This window comes from Pristis pectinata, chromosome 4 (genome assembly GCF_009764475.1).
Source record: "Pristis pectinata isolate sPriPec2 chromosome 4, sPriPec2.1.pri, whole genome shotgun sequence".
NCBI classification, from domain to species: Eukaryota; Metazoa; Chordata; class Chondrichthyes; order Rhinopristiformes; family Pristidae; genus Pristis; species Pristis pectinata.
Window position 1 is genome coordinate 105,554,706 of NC_067408.1, and position 19,522 is coordinate 105,574,227.

The 19,522-nt window shown below is 40.2% G+C and overlaps 1 protein-coding gene across 5 annotated transcripts in view; it reads left to right on the forward strand.

The window, feature by feature from the left end:
* dyrk1aa (dual-specificity tyrosine-(Y)-phosphorylation regulated kinase 1A, a) overlaps window positions 1–19,522 on the forward strand; it is a 116,143-nt gene that overhangs the window by 43,142 nt on the left and 53,479 nt on the right. For all 5 annotated transcript variants that reach the window (XM_052014233.1, XM_052014236.1, XM_052014238.1 and 2 more), the window contains exon 3: window positions 13,021–13,220. In XM_052014233.1, coding sequence (XP_051870193.1) covers window positions 13,021–13,220 — 200 coding nt within the window. The remainder of the gene's footprint in view (window positions 1–13,020; window positions 13,221–19,522) is intronic.

Here is a 19,522-nt window from a genome sequence, read left to right on the forward strand (position 1 = left end):
CAGAGACCAAAAGTTGATGTATGAATTGTTTAATAACTGAAATTAACCATTTTCTGCTGAATGCCAATAAAAATCAAATAAAATGTTTCAACTGAATCAAAAATAAAAAGTAACACCAAATTCAGGCATAACTTATCTATCACTTTGCTACTTCACACAAAATACTTAAACATTCTGTGATTTTTTTTGAGTTAAGCATTTAAGCTCTGAAATAAAACTTTCTTCCTTGCCCTCCTCTTTGGGCAATATCACCCTTCACGTCAGTTGAGAAACCTGCAACTTCTTTATTTTGCTATCATGCAGCTTCTAATTCTGGGAGTTTGTACATTGTTGTACTTGCATTTACATCTCTCTGTCATTACTTGTATCACTTTACCTTTGTCCAACCCCACTGCCTCACGTCGTCTTTGATGTTGTTGACGTGCTCATATGTTCTTTTACCTTTGTTTTCTATGTTCTTGTTGGCCTCAAGAATCAAAAACTTCCACTTCTGTTCCCTCTAGGTTTGAGAACTGTGAACCTAAATGCATTTGGTTAAAAAAAACTGGCCTAGAAGCTGATTACCACACAGTATTAAGCTCTGTTGTGCCTAATTTTTTTGGATGGATCTCTTATTCTTGAATTGTTCTGGAGGACACAGGGTATCAATAGTTCCCTTTCATAATGCACAGCCTTCTGAAATTCCTTTTTCCTGTTAATCATCTTTTAAATGAAATGCAAAAGCCAAAGGAAGGTGTTATTTTTGAGAAAGTTATTTTGTAAGTGGTTTATTTAAAAGAAACTTGCCTGATCCTAACTGTAGTACTTAATTTTTTAATCAAATTTTGGCTTATGAAATCCAGGTTCTCATCATTAATGTAGTTGATTATATGATGATTGTGACTTGACTTATTTTTAGAAGATGGTTAAGAAATTGGCAAATGTAGTACCGAGTTAGAAGGAAAGGTGGGGAGTTTTCTTGCACGATACTGATGCATTTTAGAGCAACACTTGAATCCAGTTTAAGATTGATTAATTAATGGTGCTGTCATTGATGCTGTTGAGGAGAGGGAATGTATTCCTGCGATGCCACCATCAATGTATTAGAAGGGACGAGTGTTATTATGTGTTCAACAATTTGATCAGGTGTGCTACAGTCATATTCCAGAGAACTGTAAATGTATCATTTATGAATCAAGTTACCACAGCAGCCGTGTTCAGTTCAGATTTGAGTCACAGACACATGGTCTCTATGTTCACCATGTTCATGATGGCAATCAAGTAACCATCCCATTTAACAAAACTTGGTCTGCAGCCTGCTGCTCCTTGGCAGTTCAAGTGTTCATCTAAGTATTTCTCAAATGAGAGTAGCTGCCTGCACCACCCCATCAGTCAGTGTGTTCCAGGTCCCAACTGTCTGGGTGTGTTTCTTAAAGAAAATCCTCCTCTGATCCCCTATAAACTTTTCATCCCTTGCCTAAATCTGTGCCCTCTAGTTGTATTTTGGTATTGGTATATTATTGTCACTTGTACAGAGGTACAGTGAAAAGCTTGTGTTACAAACCGATCGTACAGGTCAATTCATTTCACAGTGCAGTTACATTGAGTTAGTACAGAGTGCATTGAGGTAGTACAGGTAAAAACCGTACAAGGTGTCACAGCTGTAGAGAAAGTGCAGTGCAATAAGGTGCAAGGTCACAGCAAGGTAGATCATGAGGTCATAGTCCATCTCATTGTATAAGGAAACTGTTCAATAGTCTTATCACAGTGGGGTAGAAGCTGTCCTTAAGTCTGGTGGTACATGCCCTCAGGCTCCTGTATCTTCTACCCGATGGAAGAGGAGAGAAGAGAGGATGTCCCGGGTGGGTGGGGTCTTTGATTATGCTGGCTGCTTCACCAAGACAATGGGAGGTAAAGACAAGAGTCCAAGGAGGGGAGGCTGGTGCCCTCTGTAATGGGGAGAGGATTCCTATCTGTGCACCTCCTCATGATTTTGCATATTGCCATCAGGACCTCTCGGCCTCTTTCCCTCCAAGGAAAACAAACCTAGCCTCTTCACTCTCCTCACAACTGAAATTTTACATCCCAGGCAACATCCTGGTGATCTCCTCTGGACCCTTCCCAATGATTTTGCATCCTTCCTGATGGTCAGAACTGAACACAATATTCGTGTTGAGGGTGGACCAATATATTATAAAGCTTTGGAAAACTTCTCTCCTTTTTACTCTGTGCCTTTGTTGATATGGCCCAGAATTGTGTATGCCTTATTAACTGCTCTTTTGACTTGCTCAGCCACTTTTAATGATTTGTGCCTCCAGATCCATCATCTCCTGTACCCCATTTGGGGCACTATCAAGGGTCTACAACCTGGAACGTTAACTCTGTTTCTATTTCTACAGTTGCTGCCTGTCCTGCTGTGCATGCCCAGCCTTTTCTGATTTTTAGTCTTCTGTGCTATTATTGTCTCATTTCTTTCTACCAAAATGCAGCACCTCATTTCTCCACAATAAATTTCTTCTGCCATGTACTTGTTTCCTTCTGTAAGCTATCACTGTCTTCTTCACAGTTCACAGCACTCCTAAGATTTGTCATCCAAAATGTAGAAGTTATGGCTTGCACCCCCAGATCGTAGTCATTGGTATCAACAAAGCAATAGCCTCAATACTAATCCCTGTAAAATGATACTATTCATCTTACTTCAGCCTGAAAAGCAATTCACCATTCTGTTTGTTACTTGCCAACTTTGAATATACACTGATATCTCTTTTATACCACGTGCTTCAAGCTTGCTGTTCAGTAGGCCTCTTGTGTAACACCTTTTTAAAAGCCTTCTGGAAGTTCATGTACACAATATCAACTGCATTATCCACATCAGCTCTATCTGTTGGCTCTTGGAAAAACCTCTTCAAGATGGCTTGATATGATTTGTCATTCAGTTAGATAACCTCGTTATTTGTAGTATCATCACAAGAAATGCCTTGAGGAGCACTATTGGCCAGCATCATTAAGTATTGAACTGATGTATTTTACAGGCTGCTTGTGATATGCATGCAGAGTTTAACTGGACATTGACATCATTCACATATTTGGTTTGAGTGCTAGCAGCAACTTCACAGTAAGAGGCCATTAAGAATACCATTAGCTTTGTAGAGGTGGACCACAGTAATATCACCCTAGCTTGCTTGAGCTAGTTTATACACTTTCACCTGACCCTTGATCTCTCTGACATTCCAGTGGATGATTATTATGAAAAGTCTCACATTGGTAGAATGGTATTGGATTATGTTGTAATTTCTTGTAAAAGGTGGTGTGGAGATGAATGGCCTTAGTGGTTGTTGAGGGTAAAAGGCTCCGATGATGGACTTGGTTTAATTTGTTTGCAGCCTCCATTTGCAGAAAAATTCTATAATTATTGCCAGGTCTAACCTCCTGGAGGTCAATGAGAATCAATCTGCAGATGCTGGAAATCTGAAATGAAAACAAAAATTAATGGAAAAGTTCAGCTGGCCAGGTGGCTTTTGTGGAAAGAGAAACGGTTAATGTTTCAGGACAGATACTTTATCAGAATGGTCAAGTTAATATTTTTTTTATATTTTAACACAGTCTTAATTTAAGAACATTTGGTTTTGATGTATTTTGAAGTATTGTAAAAATTTCTATCAATGGTGTTGAACTTAATCTAGCATCTCAATACTGTGACAGAATTTATTGTACTGCATACTCCGTGTGCAGTGTAACCTGTTAGTATTTTGTAAATATCAAGTTTTTATTTGGGTGGTTGTTCAATTTTTGCTGAAAATCAGAGCAATGAATTTTCAATGAGCTTAAAAGTGGAACCTGACATAATAAGAACAGAAGTTGGTCATGTGGTGGCTCAAGTCTGCTTTTATTCAATAAGACCAAAGCTGATTTGATCATTGGCTTCAACTCCTATTTGGGGATTCAGAGTCCCCTAAGACAATTTCTCCTCATCCCTATCTTAAGTGGTTGACTCCTTAATCCTCAGACAATGCCCCCTAGTTTTGGACTACCCTACCTGGGGAACATCTTTACCTACTCTGACTCATTTGTAATTTTAAAGGGATTTAACACCTGAGATTGTCTCATTCTTGTAAACTCGAGCTTGTAGGCCTATTCTGTTTCATCTTTGTTCACTGGGCAAATCTTTTATTCCCAGGAATCAATTTAGTGAACTTTCACTGCACCCTGCTCACTCACCTGTTGCCTTGTCTCTTGCTGATTCTTCCTGCAACTGAGATACAAGAGACTGCAGATGCTGGAATCTGGAGCAACAAACAAACCGCTAGAGGAACTCAGTGGGTCGAGCAGCATCTGTGGGAGGAAAGGAATTGTCAATGCAGGGTTCTGATGCAAGTTTCTGACCCGAAACATTGACGATTCCTTTCCTCCCACAGATGTTGCTCGACCCGCTGAATTCCTCCAGCAGACTGTTGCTTTCTGCAACTGAATTTGCCACCTTTGCAATATCATTAGCATTACATTTGGTTTCTTTTTCTAAATCATTGAAATAGATTGAAAATAGCTGAGGTCGAAGTATTGACTCCAAAGATGGCGTGCTCGCTTGAATATGAGACACATTTATCCCTACTCCACACACTTTTAACTAGTTGTTTATCCATGGCAGTGCATTGCCCTCAACCCAAAAAGCCAGTGTTTAATTGTACTTCTTGCAACCATTGTTGCCTTTGTGAAACAGTTGGCAATTATAATTGACAATTGCTTCAAGTAAAGTACAAATTCACTTTGAGATCAATCTGACTCACTGAAGGAGGCAGCATAATATTGGAATCCATCTCTAATGCAGGTGTTTCTAATTTGACTTGTTTCTGAAACTGATGCTTTTGTATCATCAAACGATAAGCAAAAGTAAATTCATCCAATAATGTAATTTGCAACAACATTTTTTGTTTGGTCTTCTGTCTACGCAGTTGAAAAGCACCCACATTTTCAAGGAACAGGAAGAAGGGTGGTTGCTGAAAGATTTAACACCATGGGATGGTAGAGTAGATGTATGCATGGCCCATTTTATTGGCACATTAAATTACTGATTTTAGCCACTTTGTTACAATGAAACCTGCTCCTTGATGAGACCCACATCATAATGTGGTAAAACATACAAAAAGCTTTGTGAATCCACACAATATTCAAAACTTAGAGATGTGTGCATCTGTAGTTCTTTTGACACAAAATGCAGGGCAGATCATTGAAGTTTCTCTATCTGGAACTTAATGATTTGGGAATACTATAATTTGCTTTGCAACATGCTTTTTTGCTGCAAATTCTCTGGGATCTTTGAGTTCATTCTGTGCAAGTAAATGTGAACTTGTAGTGACGTTTTTAAAAGCATCAATTTTTGTATAATAGGAAGCATTTTAGGCAGTTTCAACTGTTGCGGAGATACTATTGCCTATGAATGAATTCTTTCATGGAACAAACCAAGGGGTGAAATGGTCTCTCTGGTACAGTGGGTGCTGGGGAAATATCACCATTCAAGAACTGCATCCTCCTGAATTAAAGAATTTGCATGTGAACAGAAAGGATCCTTCTCCCAGTGTCACAGATTTATAGAAGGGTTTGAAAAGAAAAGATGTGAATTTTAAAATTAACTTTGCTGCAGACACCCTGCTCAACTAGAAAGTTACAGATTTACTGAATATAATGTAAACTCTTGTTTTCCTCCCAAATATTCTTAATCCTTTGGTTGCTCCAGAATGCCAGCACAGCTTGAACACATTTCCCTTTTTTTTCCATTATTAATCAAATGCTAGCAAGTGCACCACATTATTACTGATGTTATTTACACCTTGCTGCACGTGAGTGGTTTCAAATGAAATGGGGAATTTTTATTGCAGAACTCTTGGGTCAACAGAGCTAAACACTTGTGTGTATTTGGGGAGTTCTTATTATTGTTACAGCTCATAAGGTGCTGAACATAATTTCAGCATGTTCTTCAATATGATTAGTATTTTGTTGCCCAGCACATATAGTGATCCTTTTCAGAAATAAAAGCATGATTGCACAAATATGGATAGCTGATGCTCATGTACTGCGTTGCAGTGTTAAATTTGGAAGGTGAAGTCCTACAATAGATTATCCACTGCAAAATTGAAGTTTTGTCTTTAATTGTTTGATATGTGTGTCACTGACAAAGTCATATTTATTTCCTATGTCTGATTGCCTTTGAAGAGGTGGCAGAAAGCTATTTTCCTGAACCATTATGGTCCTTTTGGTGAACATGATTGAGTAGAGAGTTCCATGATTTAGACCCAGCAATGTTGGAATGGCAAATGTCAGGATTTATGACTTGATGTCACTAAGCGCATTCAAAGCTGAGAATGATAAGGGAATCCCATACACCTGAAATATTGACCTCCTTGGTGGTAGAGGGTATGGATTGAGGAGGCACTATCAGAGTAGGAATGGCTTCTTGATGTTGAGCTTCTCCAGTGTTAGAACATAGCAGTACAACACAGGAACAGGCCCTCTGCCCATGATGTCTGTGCTGAACGTGATGCCAAATAAAGCTAATCCTATTGTCTGCACATGATCCACATCCCTCCATTTACAGCATTTTCATGTGCCACTCTAAAAGCCTCTTAAAACACCACTGTCTTGTGTGCTTCCACCACCACCCCTGGCAGTGCATTCCAGGCACCTATCACTCTGTGTTTAAAACAAAAGCAGCAGTTTGCCCCACACATCCTTTAAACTTCCCCCTTTCATTTTTAAAGCTATGCCTGCTAGTATTTGACACTTCTACCTGGGGGGGAAAGTTCTGACTGTCTGTCCTATCTCTGCCTTTCATAATCTTACAAACTTCTATAAGGTCTCCTCTCAACCTCTGATGCTCCAGAGAAAACAACCCAAGTTTGTTTATAGCTCATGCCTTATAATCCAGGTTGCATCCTGGTAAAACTCTTCTGTACCCTCTCCAAAGCCTCTGCATCCTTCCTGTAATGGGGTGACCAGAACTGCACACAATACTCCCAAGTGTGGGCGAACTGATGTTTTATACAGCTGCAGTGTGACTCCTTGACTCTTGTACTCAATGCCTTAACCAATGAAGGCAAGCATGCAGTATGCTGCCTTTACTGCTCTATCTACTTGTGTTGCCACTTTTAGGGAGCTATGGACTTGCACCCCAAGATCCCTCTAGATGAATGCTGTTTAGGGTCCTGCCATTAACTGTATATTTTCCCCTTACACTTGACCTCTCAAAGTGCAATACCTCACACACCTGGATTAAACTCCATCTGCTATTTCTCCACACATATGTGTAACTGATATATCCTGCTGTATCCTTTGACAACCACCTTCACTGTCCTCCATACCTCAACCAATTTTTGTATTATCAACAAGCTTACCTACATTTTTGTGTATTTTTGATGTTTTTTTTAAATATATATCACAAACAGCAGAGGACCCAGCGCTGATATCTCTGCGGAACAACACTGGTCACAGATTTCCAGCCAGAATAACATCCTTCCACCATTACCCTCTGTCTTGTATGGGCAAGCTGATTCTGAATCCAAGCTACCAAGTCACTGTGCATCCCATGCATCTTAATCTTCTGGATCTTCTTAATCTTTTATTGCTGGTGCTGTATCCATTAGGGCAAATCCTATCACGCACTTGTGCCTTGCAGATGGTAGAATGTAAGGAAGTGGATTACTCACCACAAGATACCCAGACTTGTACTACTCTAGCCATAGTCTGCTCAAGTGGCACAGACGAGTTTCTGCACAAAGATCATCACCAGGACGTTGTTGGAGGTGGACCAAGCAATAGTAATGCTATTGAAGATCAAAAAACTGCCAAGTGATAATGCTATTAATCATCACGGGTAGGTGATGAGACTTCCTCTTGTTGAAATGGTCATTACCCTGCATCTGTGTGGCCTTGATTTTACTTGCCAAATAGCAGTCCATGCTTGAATCTTATCTAGATACGGATGTGTTCAGGCATTGACTGCTTTGCTTACTGAGGAGGTGCAAATAGAATTGAATATTGCAGTCATCAGTGAACTCCTACTCAGACAACTTGATGGAAGTAAGGCTATTGATAAGGCAGCTGAAGATTGTCGGCCACAATGATATTGTGAGGGTTGGTTACCCATTTTTCTTTATGCCACCTTGATTACAGTTTTAGCAGGTTTTTGATGCCACATTCTTTGATGCCACATTCTTTCAAAATTTGCTTTGATGCCAAAGGCATTTACTCTCACCTCATCTCTGGAATTCAGCTCCTCAGTCCATGTTTAAACAAATCTCGTTAAGGATTATGGGGCTAAATGATCTTTGTGAAACCTAGACAGGTTATTGGTGAGATCACAGTGATTATTTGTTTTGAACATCTCCAAAATAGTAAATGTAAATTTCTATTGCTTAAGGCTGTCTGATATTTACATTCAAGTTCAATTTTAATTCCCATATCAGATCTTAGTGTGTAAAATTCTGTTGGTTTAACTTTCTGGATTTGTAATTTTGGCTGCTCTAAGTGTAGACAATTTATGGTATTTTACTGGGGAGAAAGTAGAGAAAAGGTTAATGGAATAGACATCAAGACCATGGATAAAGAGTTAGGAAACATGTTCATATTCTTTGTTTATGGGAAAGGGTCTGAGAATGTCAAGAGCGAAGTGATGATGTATAGAGTTCCAAGAGTAAGACTACGTTGGTTGACAGCTTTGCTACCAGTTGTGGATTGAAGGGAGAATAGGTTTCAGCAAAGGCCAGGGTAGAATAATTAAAGGATGTGAGAGATAACAGATGATTGTTACACAGTGCAAGAAAACTAAGCAAAGCAAAGTCTATTTTATAAAGCTCTCTGCAGTAGTTTAATTCCTGAAATCTTGTTCCTTCAAGTGGCATGAGACATCTGTGATTAAATTTTTTACTGTCTCCCTATTGGTTTTGGAATTGAATTATTATTTGGATTTTAGTGAAATATGTTTAACTTGCATTATTTTTGAACTGGCTGTTTGAACTGTGAAAATATAGCCATGCACAGTGTATTTTATTTCTTTTAAATGTTAATAATTGGATAGAGCTTCTTGAGACTGGGTGACAGTAAATTGAACTTAAGTTGGTTAAGGTTCATCAGTTGCTGGGGCAGAAATTAAGTGGCTAAATTTAGTGTCACACAGATGGGTGATTGACTTAAAGTGTTGATGCTAGAATTAAAAATAATTCAGTGTTAATTCTAGTATGTTCCTTCCCACAGTTTCTGTCAATTAAAACTCAGTTCATTGGTCCTGTAGCAATTTTCCTCTAAATGAAAGCATGGAATAATTGTTTTCCTCAGTGTTATTTCTACATCTTTTGTAGTAATTAGACACATTTATTTTAGATTGGTGCTTCAAATATTGGTCCAGATCTTACAATTAATACCCTTCAGTTCGTCTTGGAGCAACTAGGATCTGCCATTGGGCTGTCTGGGGAGTCCAGTGGGCATTAGCACAAATTTCCATAGATTGTCCACCAATTACATTGGGAAATCTGTCTGCTAGATTTGAGCACTTCCAGTGAATGCATTAATTTCAAAGGGAAGAAAGGACAGCAGAAAAGAGTTAAGTGCCAATTAACGCTTTTATTTTATTGGACTTGTTTTAAAACTATAGATTACCATGTTTTAAGTTTTTATTGTTGCATTGTTTGAGCATTTTAGTAGTGTGTTTAATTTTAAGCTTTTGGCTGGTTTGAATGTTTGTCAATGTCTGCAAACATTCAACTCTCAGTGATGGCGTTGACAGAAAATGCTAGTAATCCTAAGGATGAGCCTTAACTGTCTCTGAAAGCAATTATGGGTGTAGGTCTTTTGTGATCAAAAAGGCCATGCACTGTGCTGAGCCAGCTTCAAAGTATATAAGATTGTGTTTGGAAACCTGCTCTGGGTAAGGGCCATAGTTTGAATACATGTAACTTAGTGAAAGTGGCTTACCAGCCAGTGGAAGATCTCCACTGCTGAACAGTTTTTAGTGGCATGTTGGTTGTGGTTGTCAATATTAAATTCTCAAGGAGGCAGTATCCATGTAAGCAAACAAATATTTGGTTCATGTCTTTGTGGCCATCTGATCTTTGCTGTACATAGTGCTACTGGATTCACTGGGATTACCAATGAATTGATCTGTACATTTTTTAAAAGATGTATTTTTTTTTGTTTTGACAGCCAGTGCACTTGGGATTTCCTTAGATGAGACCCTTTGTAGAAATCTCACCCATTCCTGATGCTATTCTCTGGATCCAACTAAAGGAGAAAGCCTCAATTCCATTTCCTGTCATTACTTCTCTAAAAACACAAATCATCTGTTGTTATAGAATGTATCCTAATCCAATGGGTCTGTTGAAAGAGGTGGCCCATTGATTACTTCCTAACCCTGATCCTTGAGCATCCTGACCCAGTCAAAAAGTAAATTTCACAGCTTTTAGGATTCCTTGTGTTGTTGCCTAATTGATAATTAATCCCAGATAATACTTGATAAATGGAAACAAGATGGAGACAATTTTCTCTCTAATTGTTATTTTAAAAACAATGAAATAGTTATCAAAAGAACGTATTGCACAAAGAAATTTATTTGAATTCTGTTTTGGTCGGTGAGGGTGAAGCAGGGTAGGAATTGCGTGGTATAGTCGAGCAAGTCAACTTTAAAAATAATTCTGGTACAGACAATTTGTGTATTTTTGTCCTTTTACAAACGGACTTCTTCCATGGTGCTTGATAGTGTGTATCATGGATTATGTTAGCTTGATATTTCCTAATTCCTCTCCTCTCTCCACCCCCCCCGACCCCAGTAGTTTTTCAAGAATTAATGTGTTTTGTTTTTTTTAATCATCAAAAGATCTTTTTTAAATTTCTACCTGAATCTATGGCTGCCTTGATAAATAATATATCACTACACATCTGTAAACCTGAAGATTTTATTTCATATCCTAGTTATTTTAGAATATTACAGAATGATTGCAGCTTTGATGGAGGCCTTTGGGTCCACTGAATCCATAGTGGCTCTGCACAAGCAATCTACCTGGTCCCTTGTCACTCTGATCTCCCCATATCCCTCTCAATCTCTCCTTTGAGGCACCAGCTTCCTCTTGAATGCTGCAATTGAATCTGCCTCCACCACCATTCTTGATCATGCATTCCAGATCCTTGCACTTGCTTCATTAAAAAAAAATTCCTTCTGTCACAGTTCTTTTACCAGTCACCTTCATTCAATGTCTCCTGGCTCTTGACCCCTCAACCAATGGAAACAATTTCTCTCTATGTATTGTATTCCCTTCATAATTTTAAACACCTCTTATCAGATTTCCTCACAATCTCTGTTCCAAGGACGACTATCCCAGCTTCTCCACGCTATCCATAGAACTATTTTGGTAAATGTTTTCTGCTACCCTTTCAATGCTTCACATCTTTCCTGAAGTGTGATGCCCAGGAATGCATACACTACCCCAGTTGTGACTTTGCCAGTGTTTTATGAAGGTTCATCATATTGCCCATACCTATTTTTCCTCACAAAAATGCAACACTTAACATTTCTCAGTGTTAAATTTCATCTGCCACCTATCTGCCCAATTTACCAGCCTGCCTACATTTCTAATACTCTTCTCACAATTCACTCAGGCTTTGCGGCATCTGCAAGTTTGGAAATTGTGCCCAAGTCCAAGATTAATGTATATTAAGAAAAACAATCACCCGGTACCAACCCTTGTGGAATTTCACTATTGACTTCTTTCCAGTCTGAAAGAGAGACTTTTCACTCTTCTTTTTCCTGTTACTTAGCCAATTTTATATGCATATTGCTACAACTGTCTCAGTTTAGGTCTCTGACTAGTCCCACCTCTCTTACAATCTTTTCCTTGTTCATGTGTCTTTATTTTTGGATTCCCTTTTATGCTTGCTGCCAGTTTTTTTTACCTCGTGCCTTGTCTTAGCCTATTTTGCTTTTTACTTCACCTTGGAGCTTTCTCTAATCAGCCAGATTCTCACTTATATTAACAGTCTTTTTGCACTTCTCTCTCCACCCCCCCCCCCCCCCCCCCCCCCCGACTTTATCATTTTGGGTCATCCATGGAGCTCTGGCTTTGATTTTTTTTTTGTACTCTTCTCCCTCATGGGAATTTACCTAGACTGCAGTTGAAACCTCTCAATCTTTATGGTCTCCAATGTAGTGTGGTTGCCATGAACAAATTGGGCCAAAGGGCCTGTTTCTGTGCTGTGTAACTATGGATTATATTTTTGCTTCCCAAGCCTGGATTCCTATTTACCCAGCCCAGATGTTTTCTCATCCTGTTGAAATTGACCTTTCAATTGACCTTTGAATAGTCTGTATCCTTCAGTTTTTCTAAAACATCTGGCATTATGTTTTCTCCTTGGTGGTTCCCCGACTGATGCTCCACTTGATTTGGTTCATTTCTCAGGACCAAGTCCATCAATGTCCCCTTCTATTTGGAACAGAAACTTGCTCACCAAGAAAGTTTTCCTGAACACACTTGAGAAACTCTCCCCTCCTTTGTCCTTGTGTTAGTGTTATTCTAGTCTATATTTGCATAATTGAAGTCTCCCATTAGCGTTTCTGTTTTTTGTTACTCATCTAATACTTCCCTGCATATTTGCTCCTCTATCTTTCTTATTATTTGGCAGCATATGAAATAGTCCCACAAGTGTAATCATGCACCTGTTGTTTCTTAATTTTGAACAGGTACTAAATTTGAATTTTCCAGGACTAAATTAGTTCTGTATCGTTTGGTGCAACACCAGGAACTGAGTTGGAAAAGGTTGTCGAGGGCTTGATAACTCCAGTTGAAGAGTGTATTTGTAAATGTTGAATGGAAGTTGGTTTCCATGTCTCCCAGGGTTAAAATGCTTGCTGTCAAGATCCAAACATAAAAAAAAATGGCTGTGAGAGGATAGGTACTGGAGATCTCTAGTTATACTGTATTCCACTAAGAGCTATTGGCTACCAGAGAGCCATGAAGCAAAAGAAATCTCTGATTAATATCCTTACAGATATTTTTCTTTCAACAGGCGGAGAGACCTCAGCATGCAAACCTTCAACCGTTCGGCTTGCACCTTCATTTTCGTTTCATGCTGCTGGCCTTCAAATGGCTACGCAGGTGCCTCATTCACACCAGCAATACAGTGACCGTCATCAACAGACTGTAAATGACCAGCAGGTGCCTGCATTATCATACACTGACCAGCTTCAACCAACTGTAACTAATCAGGTATGAAGCTTTATTTGAGACCATGTACGCTAGATCTACTTCATTCAAGTTTTACTTGCCAATTTCAGAAATCATTGGCTTAACTGATGAACTAACTGAATTTCAAGGTCTGACAGAGCTAAGAAAAATGTACTAATGTGTCCTACAAGCTGTTCTATGATTGAAAAGACTTCCATTGGCTATCTCACTGATACAGAAGGTTCATGAGTTCATTTATTATGAGTAACCACCATGATGTTAGAATGTAAAAATTTGCTTGGATATTTGTACCTGTATTCTCAAATATTTAGTATTGACATACCACTTAAAGTGTATGTTAATGATCTTCAAATTGATTTTCATTTTCTTCTGACTGTGTGAGAGAAGTTATTCAGCTAAAGTAGGGAAAGTGAGTTCTCTGTGCAAGTATCCTCGTAAACAATGTTGCAATTGGGCTATTTCTCAATGTGATCAGCCGGGTCATGAAATAAATGGAAGTTTTACTTGTGGTTGAACATGTTCGAAGATCTGGTGTCTGTTTGTGCATATGGAAGAAAAGGGAAAAATTGATTATGAAAAGCTGAATTATATTTGAGAGTAGCTTTATTGTGACTTGGCTTAAGAATCGTAAGAAAATAACTTGGGGAGTATAGGCAGCAGTGGGCCATTCGGTCTTCAAGCCTGCTCAGCTGTTAGCATGATCATTAGTGATCTTTAACTTCACCTTCCTGTCAAATCCCTATACTCTTAGTATCCAATAATATATTGATCTGTCTTTAGAGGACTCTGAATATCCTTAGCCCTCTGCAACTCTTAGTGTGAATAATTCCTTCCTTCAAGGCAATTCTAAGTAGATGACCCCTTATTTTAAGATGCCAAAGTCAAAAGAGATTGCAGATACTGGAATATGGAACAAAAAGTAGAATGCTAGAAAAAAAACTCTGCTGGTCAGGCAGCATCTATGGAGGCAAAAGGTGCAAGTCGACATTTCGCATTAAGGCCCTGAATCAGGAATGCACCAAAGCCAGACACCTGATGCTGCTTGACCAGCTGAGTTCTTCCAACGTTCTGTTTTTTTTTAAACTCATTTTAAGACTGAGATCTCATCTCCACAACCTGGAAAAACAATTCTTTCCCAGTGCCCTCTCCCTCACCACCATAAACCCTGTTAGTGTTTTGAATAATTTCATCTTTAAATGAGGTGACCTAATACTATTCAAAATCCTGGGGACTTTCTCGTATTTGAAATTTCTACCCTGGGAGAAAAAGATTCTGGCTATCTTCCCTATCTGTGCCTTGCATAATTTTACAAACTTCTATTCGATCTCTCCTCAGCCTCCAATACTCCAGGGAAGATAAGATATCTTTATTAGTCACATGTACGTCGAAACAAAGTGAAATGCATCTTTGCGTCGAGTGTTCTGGGGGTAGCCCGCAAGTGTTGCCACACTTCCAGCGCCAACATAACATGCCCACAATTTCCTAACCCGTTTGTCTTTGGAATGTGTGAGGAAACCCACGCAGACACGGAGAACGTACAAACTCCTTAAAGACAGTGGCTGGAATTGAATCCAGGTTGCTGGCACTGTAACAGTCTTACACTCACCGCTACACTACCGTGCCTGTCCACGGGTCTGTCCTGTCTGTTCAACCTCTTTATAGCTAAGACTGTCTAATCCAGGCAATGACCTAGTGAACCTTTTCTACACCCTCTCCAGAGCCTCCACATCTTTCCTGTAATGTGGCGACCAGAACTGCACATAATACTCCAGGTGCAGCCTGACCAAAGTTTTCAATGGCCACCGTGTGACTTCCTGATTTTTTTTTTCAGTGCCCTGACCAATGAGTGCAAGCACGGCATACACCTTTTACCATCCTATCTACTAGTGTTGCCGCTTTCGGGGGAACTATGGACTGCTCGCCAAGATCCCTCTGTACATCAGTGCTCTTAAGGGTCCTGTCATTTACTATAAACTTTCCCCTTGCATTTGACCTCCCTAAGCGCAACACCTCACACTTATCTGGATTTAGCTCCATCTGCCATTTGTCTGCATATATATCCAACTGATCGATGTCCATAGAACAATACAGGCCCTTTGGCCCACCATGTTGTGCCGACCTTCAAACCAAACCTAAGATTATCTAACTCCTCCTTCCCACATATCCCTCTATTTTAAATTCCTCCATATGCTTATCTAACAATCTTTGGAACTTGACCAACGTATCAGCCTCCACCACCACCCCAGGCAGTGCATTCCATGCACCAACCACTCTCTGGGTGAAAAACTTCCCTCTGATATCTCCCTTGTACTTCCCACCCATTACCTTAAAGCCATTTCCTCTTGTATTGAGCATTGGTGCCCTGGGAAAGAGGTGCTGGCTGTCCACTCTATCCCTCTCAATATTTTGTACACCTTTATCATGTCTCCCCTCATCCTCCTCTCTAATGAGTAAAGCCCTAGCTCCTTTAGTCTCTCCTTATAACCCATATTCTCTAAACCAGGCAGCATCCTGGTAAATTTCCTCTGCACCCTTTCCAATGCCTCCACATCCTTCCTATAATGAGGCGACCAGAACTGGACACAGTACTCTAAGTGTGATCTAACCAGAGCTTTGTAAAGCTGCATCATTACTTCGTGGCTCTTAAACTCGATCCCACGACTTATGAAAGCTAACATCCCATAAGCTTTCTTAACTACCCTATCCACCTGTGAGGCGACTTTGAGGGATCTTTGGATATGAACCCCCAGATCCCTCTGCTCCTCTACACTGCCCAGAATCCTGCCATTTACCTTGTACTCCACCTTGGAGTTTGTCCTTCCAAAGTGTACCACCTCACACTTCTCCAGATTGAACTCCATCTGCCACTTGTCAGTCCAGCTCTGCATCCTGTCAATATCCCTCTGTAAGCTTCGACAGCCCTCCACACTATCCACAACACCACCCATCTTTGTGTCATCTGCAAACTTGCTAACCCACCCTTCCACCCCCTCATCTAAGTCATTAATAAATATCTCAAAAAATAGAATTCCCAGAACCGATCCCTGTGGGACACCACTAGTCACAGCCCTCCAATCTGAATGCACTCCCTCCACCACAACCCTCTGCTTTCTACAGGCAAGCCAATTCTGAATTCACACGGCCAAGCCTCCCTGGATCCCTTGTCCTCTGACCTTCTGAAGAAGCCTACCATGCGGAACCTTGTCAAACAACTTACTAAAATCCATGTAGACTACAGCTACTGCATTACCCTCATCAGTCTTCCTGGTCGCCTCCTCAAAGAACCCTATCAAGCTTGTGAGGCAAGATCTTCCCTTCACAAAGCCATGCTGGCTGTCCCTAATCAGTCCATGATTCTCTAAATGCTCATAGATCCAACCTCTTGGAATCCTTTCTAACAGCTTACCCACTAGGCTCACTAGTCTGTAATTCCCTGGACTATCCCTACTACCTTTTTTGAATAAGGGGACAACATTTGCCACCCTCCAATCCTCTGGTACCATTCCTGTTGACAAAGAGGACTCAAAGATCCTAGCCAACGGTTTAGCAATCTCCTCCTTCACCTCACGAAGCAGTCTGGGGAATATTCTGTCAAGCCCTGGGGTCTTATCTGTCCTAATATTTTCTAACAGCTCCAAAACATCCTCTCTCTTGATATCTACATACTCTAGAACATTACCCTTACCAACACTGTCCTCAGCGTCATCAAGACCCCGCTCCTTGGTGAATACTGAAGAGAAGTATTCATTTGAGAACCTCACCTACTTCCACAGCTTCCAGGGACATCTTCCCACCTTTGTCTCTAATTGGACCTACCTTTACTCTAGTCATCCTTCTGCTCTTCACGTATGAGAAAAAAGCCTTGGAATTCTCCTTAACCCTACTCGCCAAAGCCTTTTCGTGTCCCCTTCTCGCTCTCCTCAGCCCCTTCTTAAGTTCCTTCCTTGCTACTCAATGTTCCTCACGAGCCCTATCTGATCCTTGCTGCTTACACCTTATGTATGCTGCCTTCTTCTTCCTAACTAGTTGTTCCACCTCTCTTGTCACTCATGGTTTCTTGTCCTCTTGTCATCCATGCCTCCGGGGACAAATTTATCCCTAATATCCTACAAAGATCCCTGAACATCGACCACATCTCCACAGTACATTTCCCTTCAAAAATGTCATCCCAATTCACACTCCCAAGTTCTCACCTTATAGCCTCATAATTTGCCTTTCCCGAATTAAATATCTTCCTGTCCTCTTCGCTCCTGTCCCTGTCCATGACGATGCTAAAGGTTATGGCTAAATGGTCGCTGTCCCCCAATTGCTCACCCATCGATAGATCTGTCACCTGACCTGGTTCATTACCTGAAACTAGATCTAATATGGCATTCACTCTAGTCGGCCTGTCAACATACTGTGACAGGAATCCGTCCTGGACACACTTAACAAACTCCGCCCCATCTAAACCTTTGGCACTAAGCAGGTGCCAATCAATATTAGGGAAGTTAAAGTCTCCCACGATAATAACCCTGTTATTTTTGCATCTTTCCAAAATCTGCGTCCTAATCTGCTCCTCAGTATCCCTACTGCTACCGGGGGGATACAGCATGTCCTGCTGTATCCTTTGACAACCTTCTTCACGATCCATAATTCTACCAATTTTTGTGTTGTTAGCCCACCTACATTTTCATACACATCATTTCTGGTTCTGGATCTGATCCATGTGGAATGCCACTGGTCGCAGACCTCCAGTCAGATTCTGCTCATTACCAGATATAATTGCATTATGCCTGGTGTCTAAACTCAGAAATTGTAACACGAAATTCTCTGCCCTTTTATGTCTGTACCAATCTCCGCCTTTGAATTTTTGGTAATCTGCCCTAAAAATTGTCTTGGGAAGTGCATTTGTGTATTTTTACTCTATTTATAAAACATTTTCAAAAAATATCTTGAGTCAAAACCATTCTGGAACTTTGTTTCTTGACATTGAAGGCTTTTATTTTTGTTATTTCAGGGGGACATTTCTGTGGTTTCCAGGGGCTAGCTTCATGTCATTCTGTACAACTAGTGTGACACCATAGCACATTTCTGTGGTCTTACATTTTATAACTTGGATAAATCGTAGCAATTCTCAGCATAAAATTTGCATACTGTTGCGAATCGTCATGCTTAAATCGTTAAATAAAGTATAGGATGCTTTCCTCTGTTTTACATCCTAGTTACCGCATTGTGCTTTTCAGCTGTTGTTGGGCCAAATGATCAAGGAGTTTAAATTAAGAACAGTTTGTGTACTAGCTGATTTAGATTTGGTTTTAGAATGCCTTGGAGTTTGTTCCGTCTGTCTAGACCACAGTAGCGTTTTACCCAACAGGACTTAAAAGTTACTAGATCTGAAAGGGGATTTTTTTGCCATGTTTAGGCAGTCTGTGATTTGGAAAGAAGTTTGCAGGTATTTGTATTTTCATTTGCTGACATGTCCTTCTATGCATTGGATGTGGAGTATTTTGGAGAAGCTATTGAATACATTATGTGCATTCTAAAGCAGCTAAACCTGGATGGAACAAATATGATGAAATGGATTGTTTTGCTTTGTACGATGTTGAGTTTCAAGTGCTGTTGACAGTTAAGTGCAACTCCATACTCCTGGAAATGAATCATTTGCCACAGAATACTCTGCTTCTGAGCTGCACTTGTATCCACAATACTATGTGGATTTTCCAGTTAAAGCTAATCTCTAGGAGGAACATGATGAGAGATTTGGTGTTTGGGAGAGGAGGAGTAGGGTGGAGCTGGAGGAGAGGGCTAGTGAAGATGGTCATTGCCTGGCATCTGTGTGATACAATTATAACTTATCGATTGCCTAAGCTAGAATATCTCTTAGAAATAAATTGTAATATCAGGTGCTAATTTCTTTCATGCTCCTGTGTAAGAGGAGCAACTAATCTTCTCACGGGGTGGTAAAACTCAGGGAATTCTCTACCCTGAAGGTTGTGGAGGCTAGATCATTGGAGGTATTTAAACATAAAACATGATGCCAATCCATACAAATCCCATCTTCCTGCACCTGGTCTATATCCCTCCATTCCCTGCCTATTAATGTGCCTGTTTGAATGCCTCTTAAATGTTGCCACTGTATCTTCTTAAAGAGAAAGTAGATCAATTTTTGAAAGATCGGGGAACAGAGGGCTCTGGGTAGCTGGCACAGAAGAAGAAGTGAGGCCTGGAGCAGATCAGCCATCATATTGAATGGTAATGGAGGCTAGGGGCTAAGTGGCTTACTCCTATTTCCTTGTGTTATTTTCATTTAAGCTGGCTGTTACAAATGCAAGCACACATGG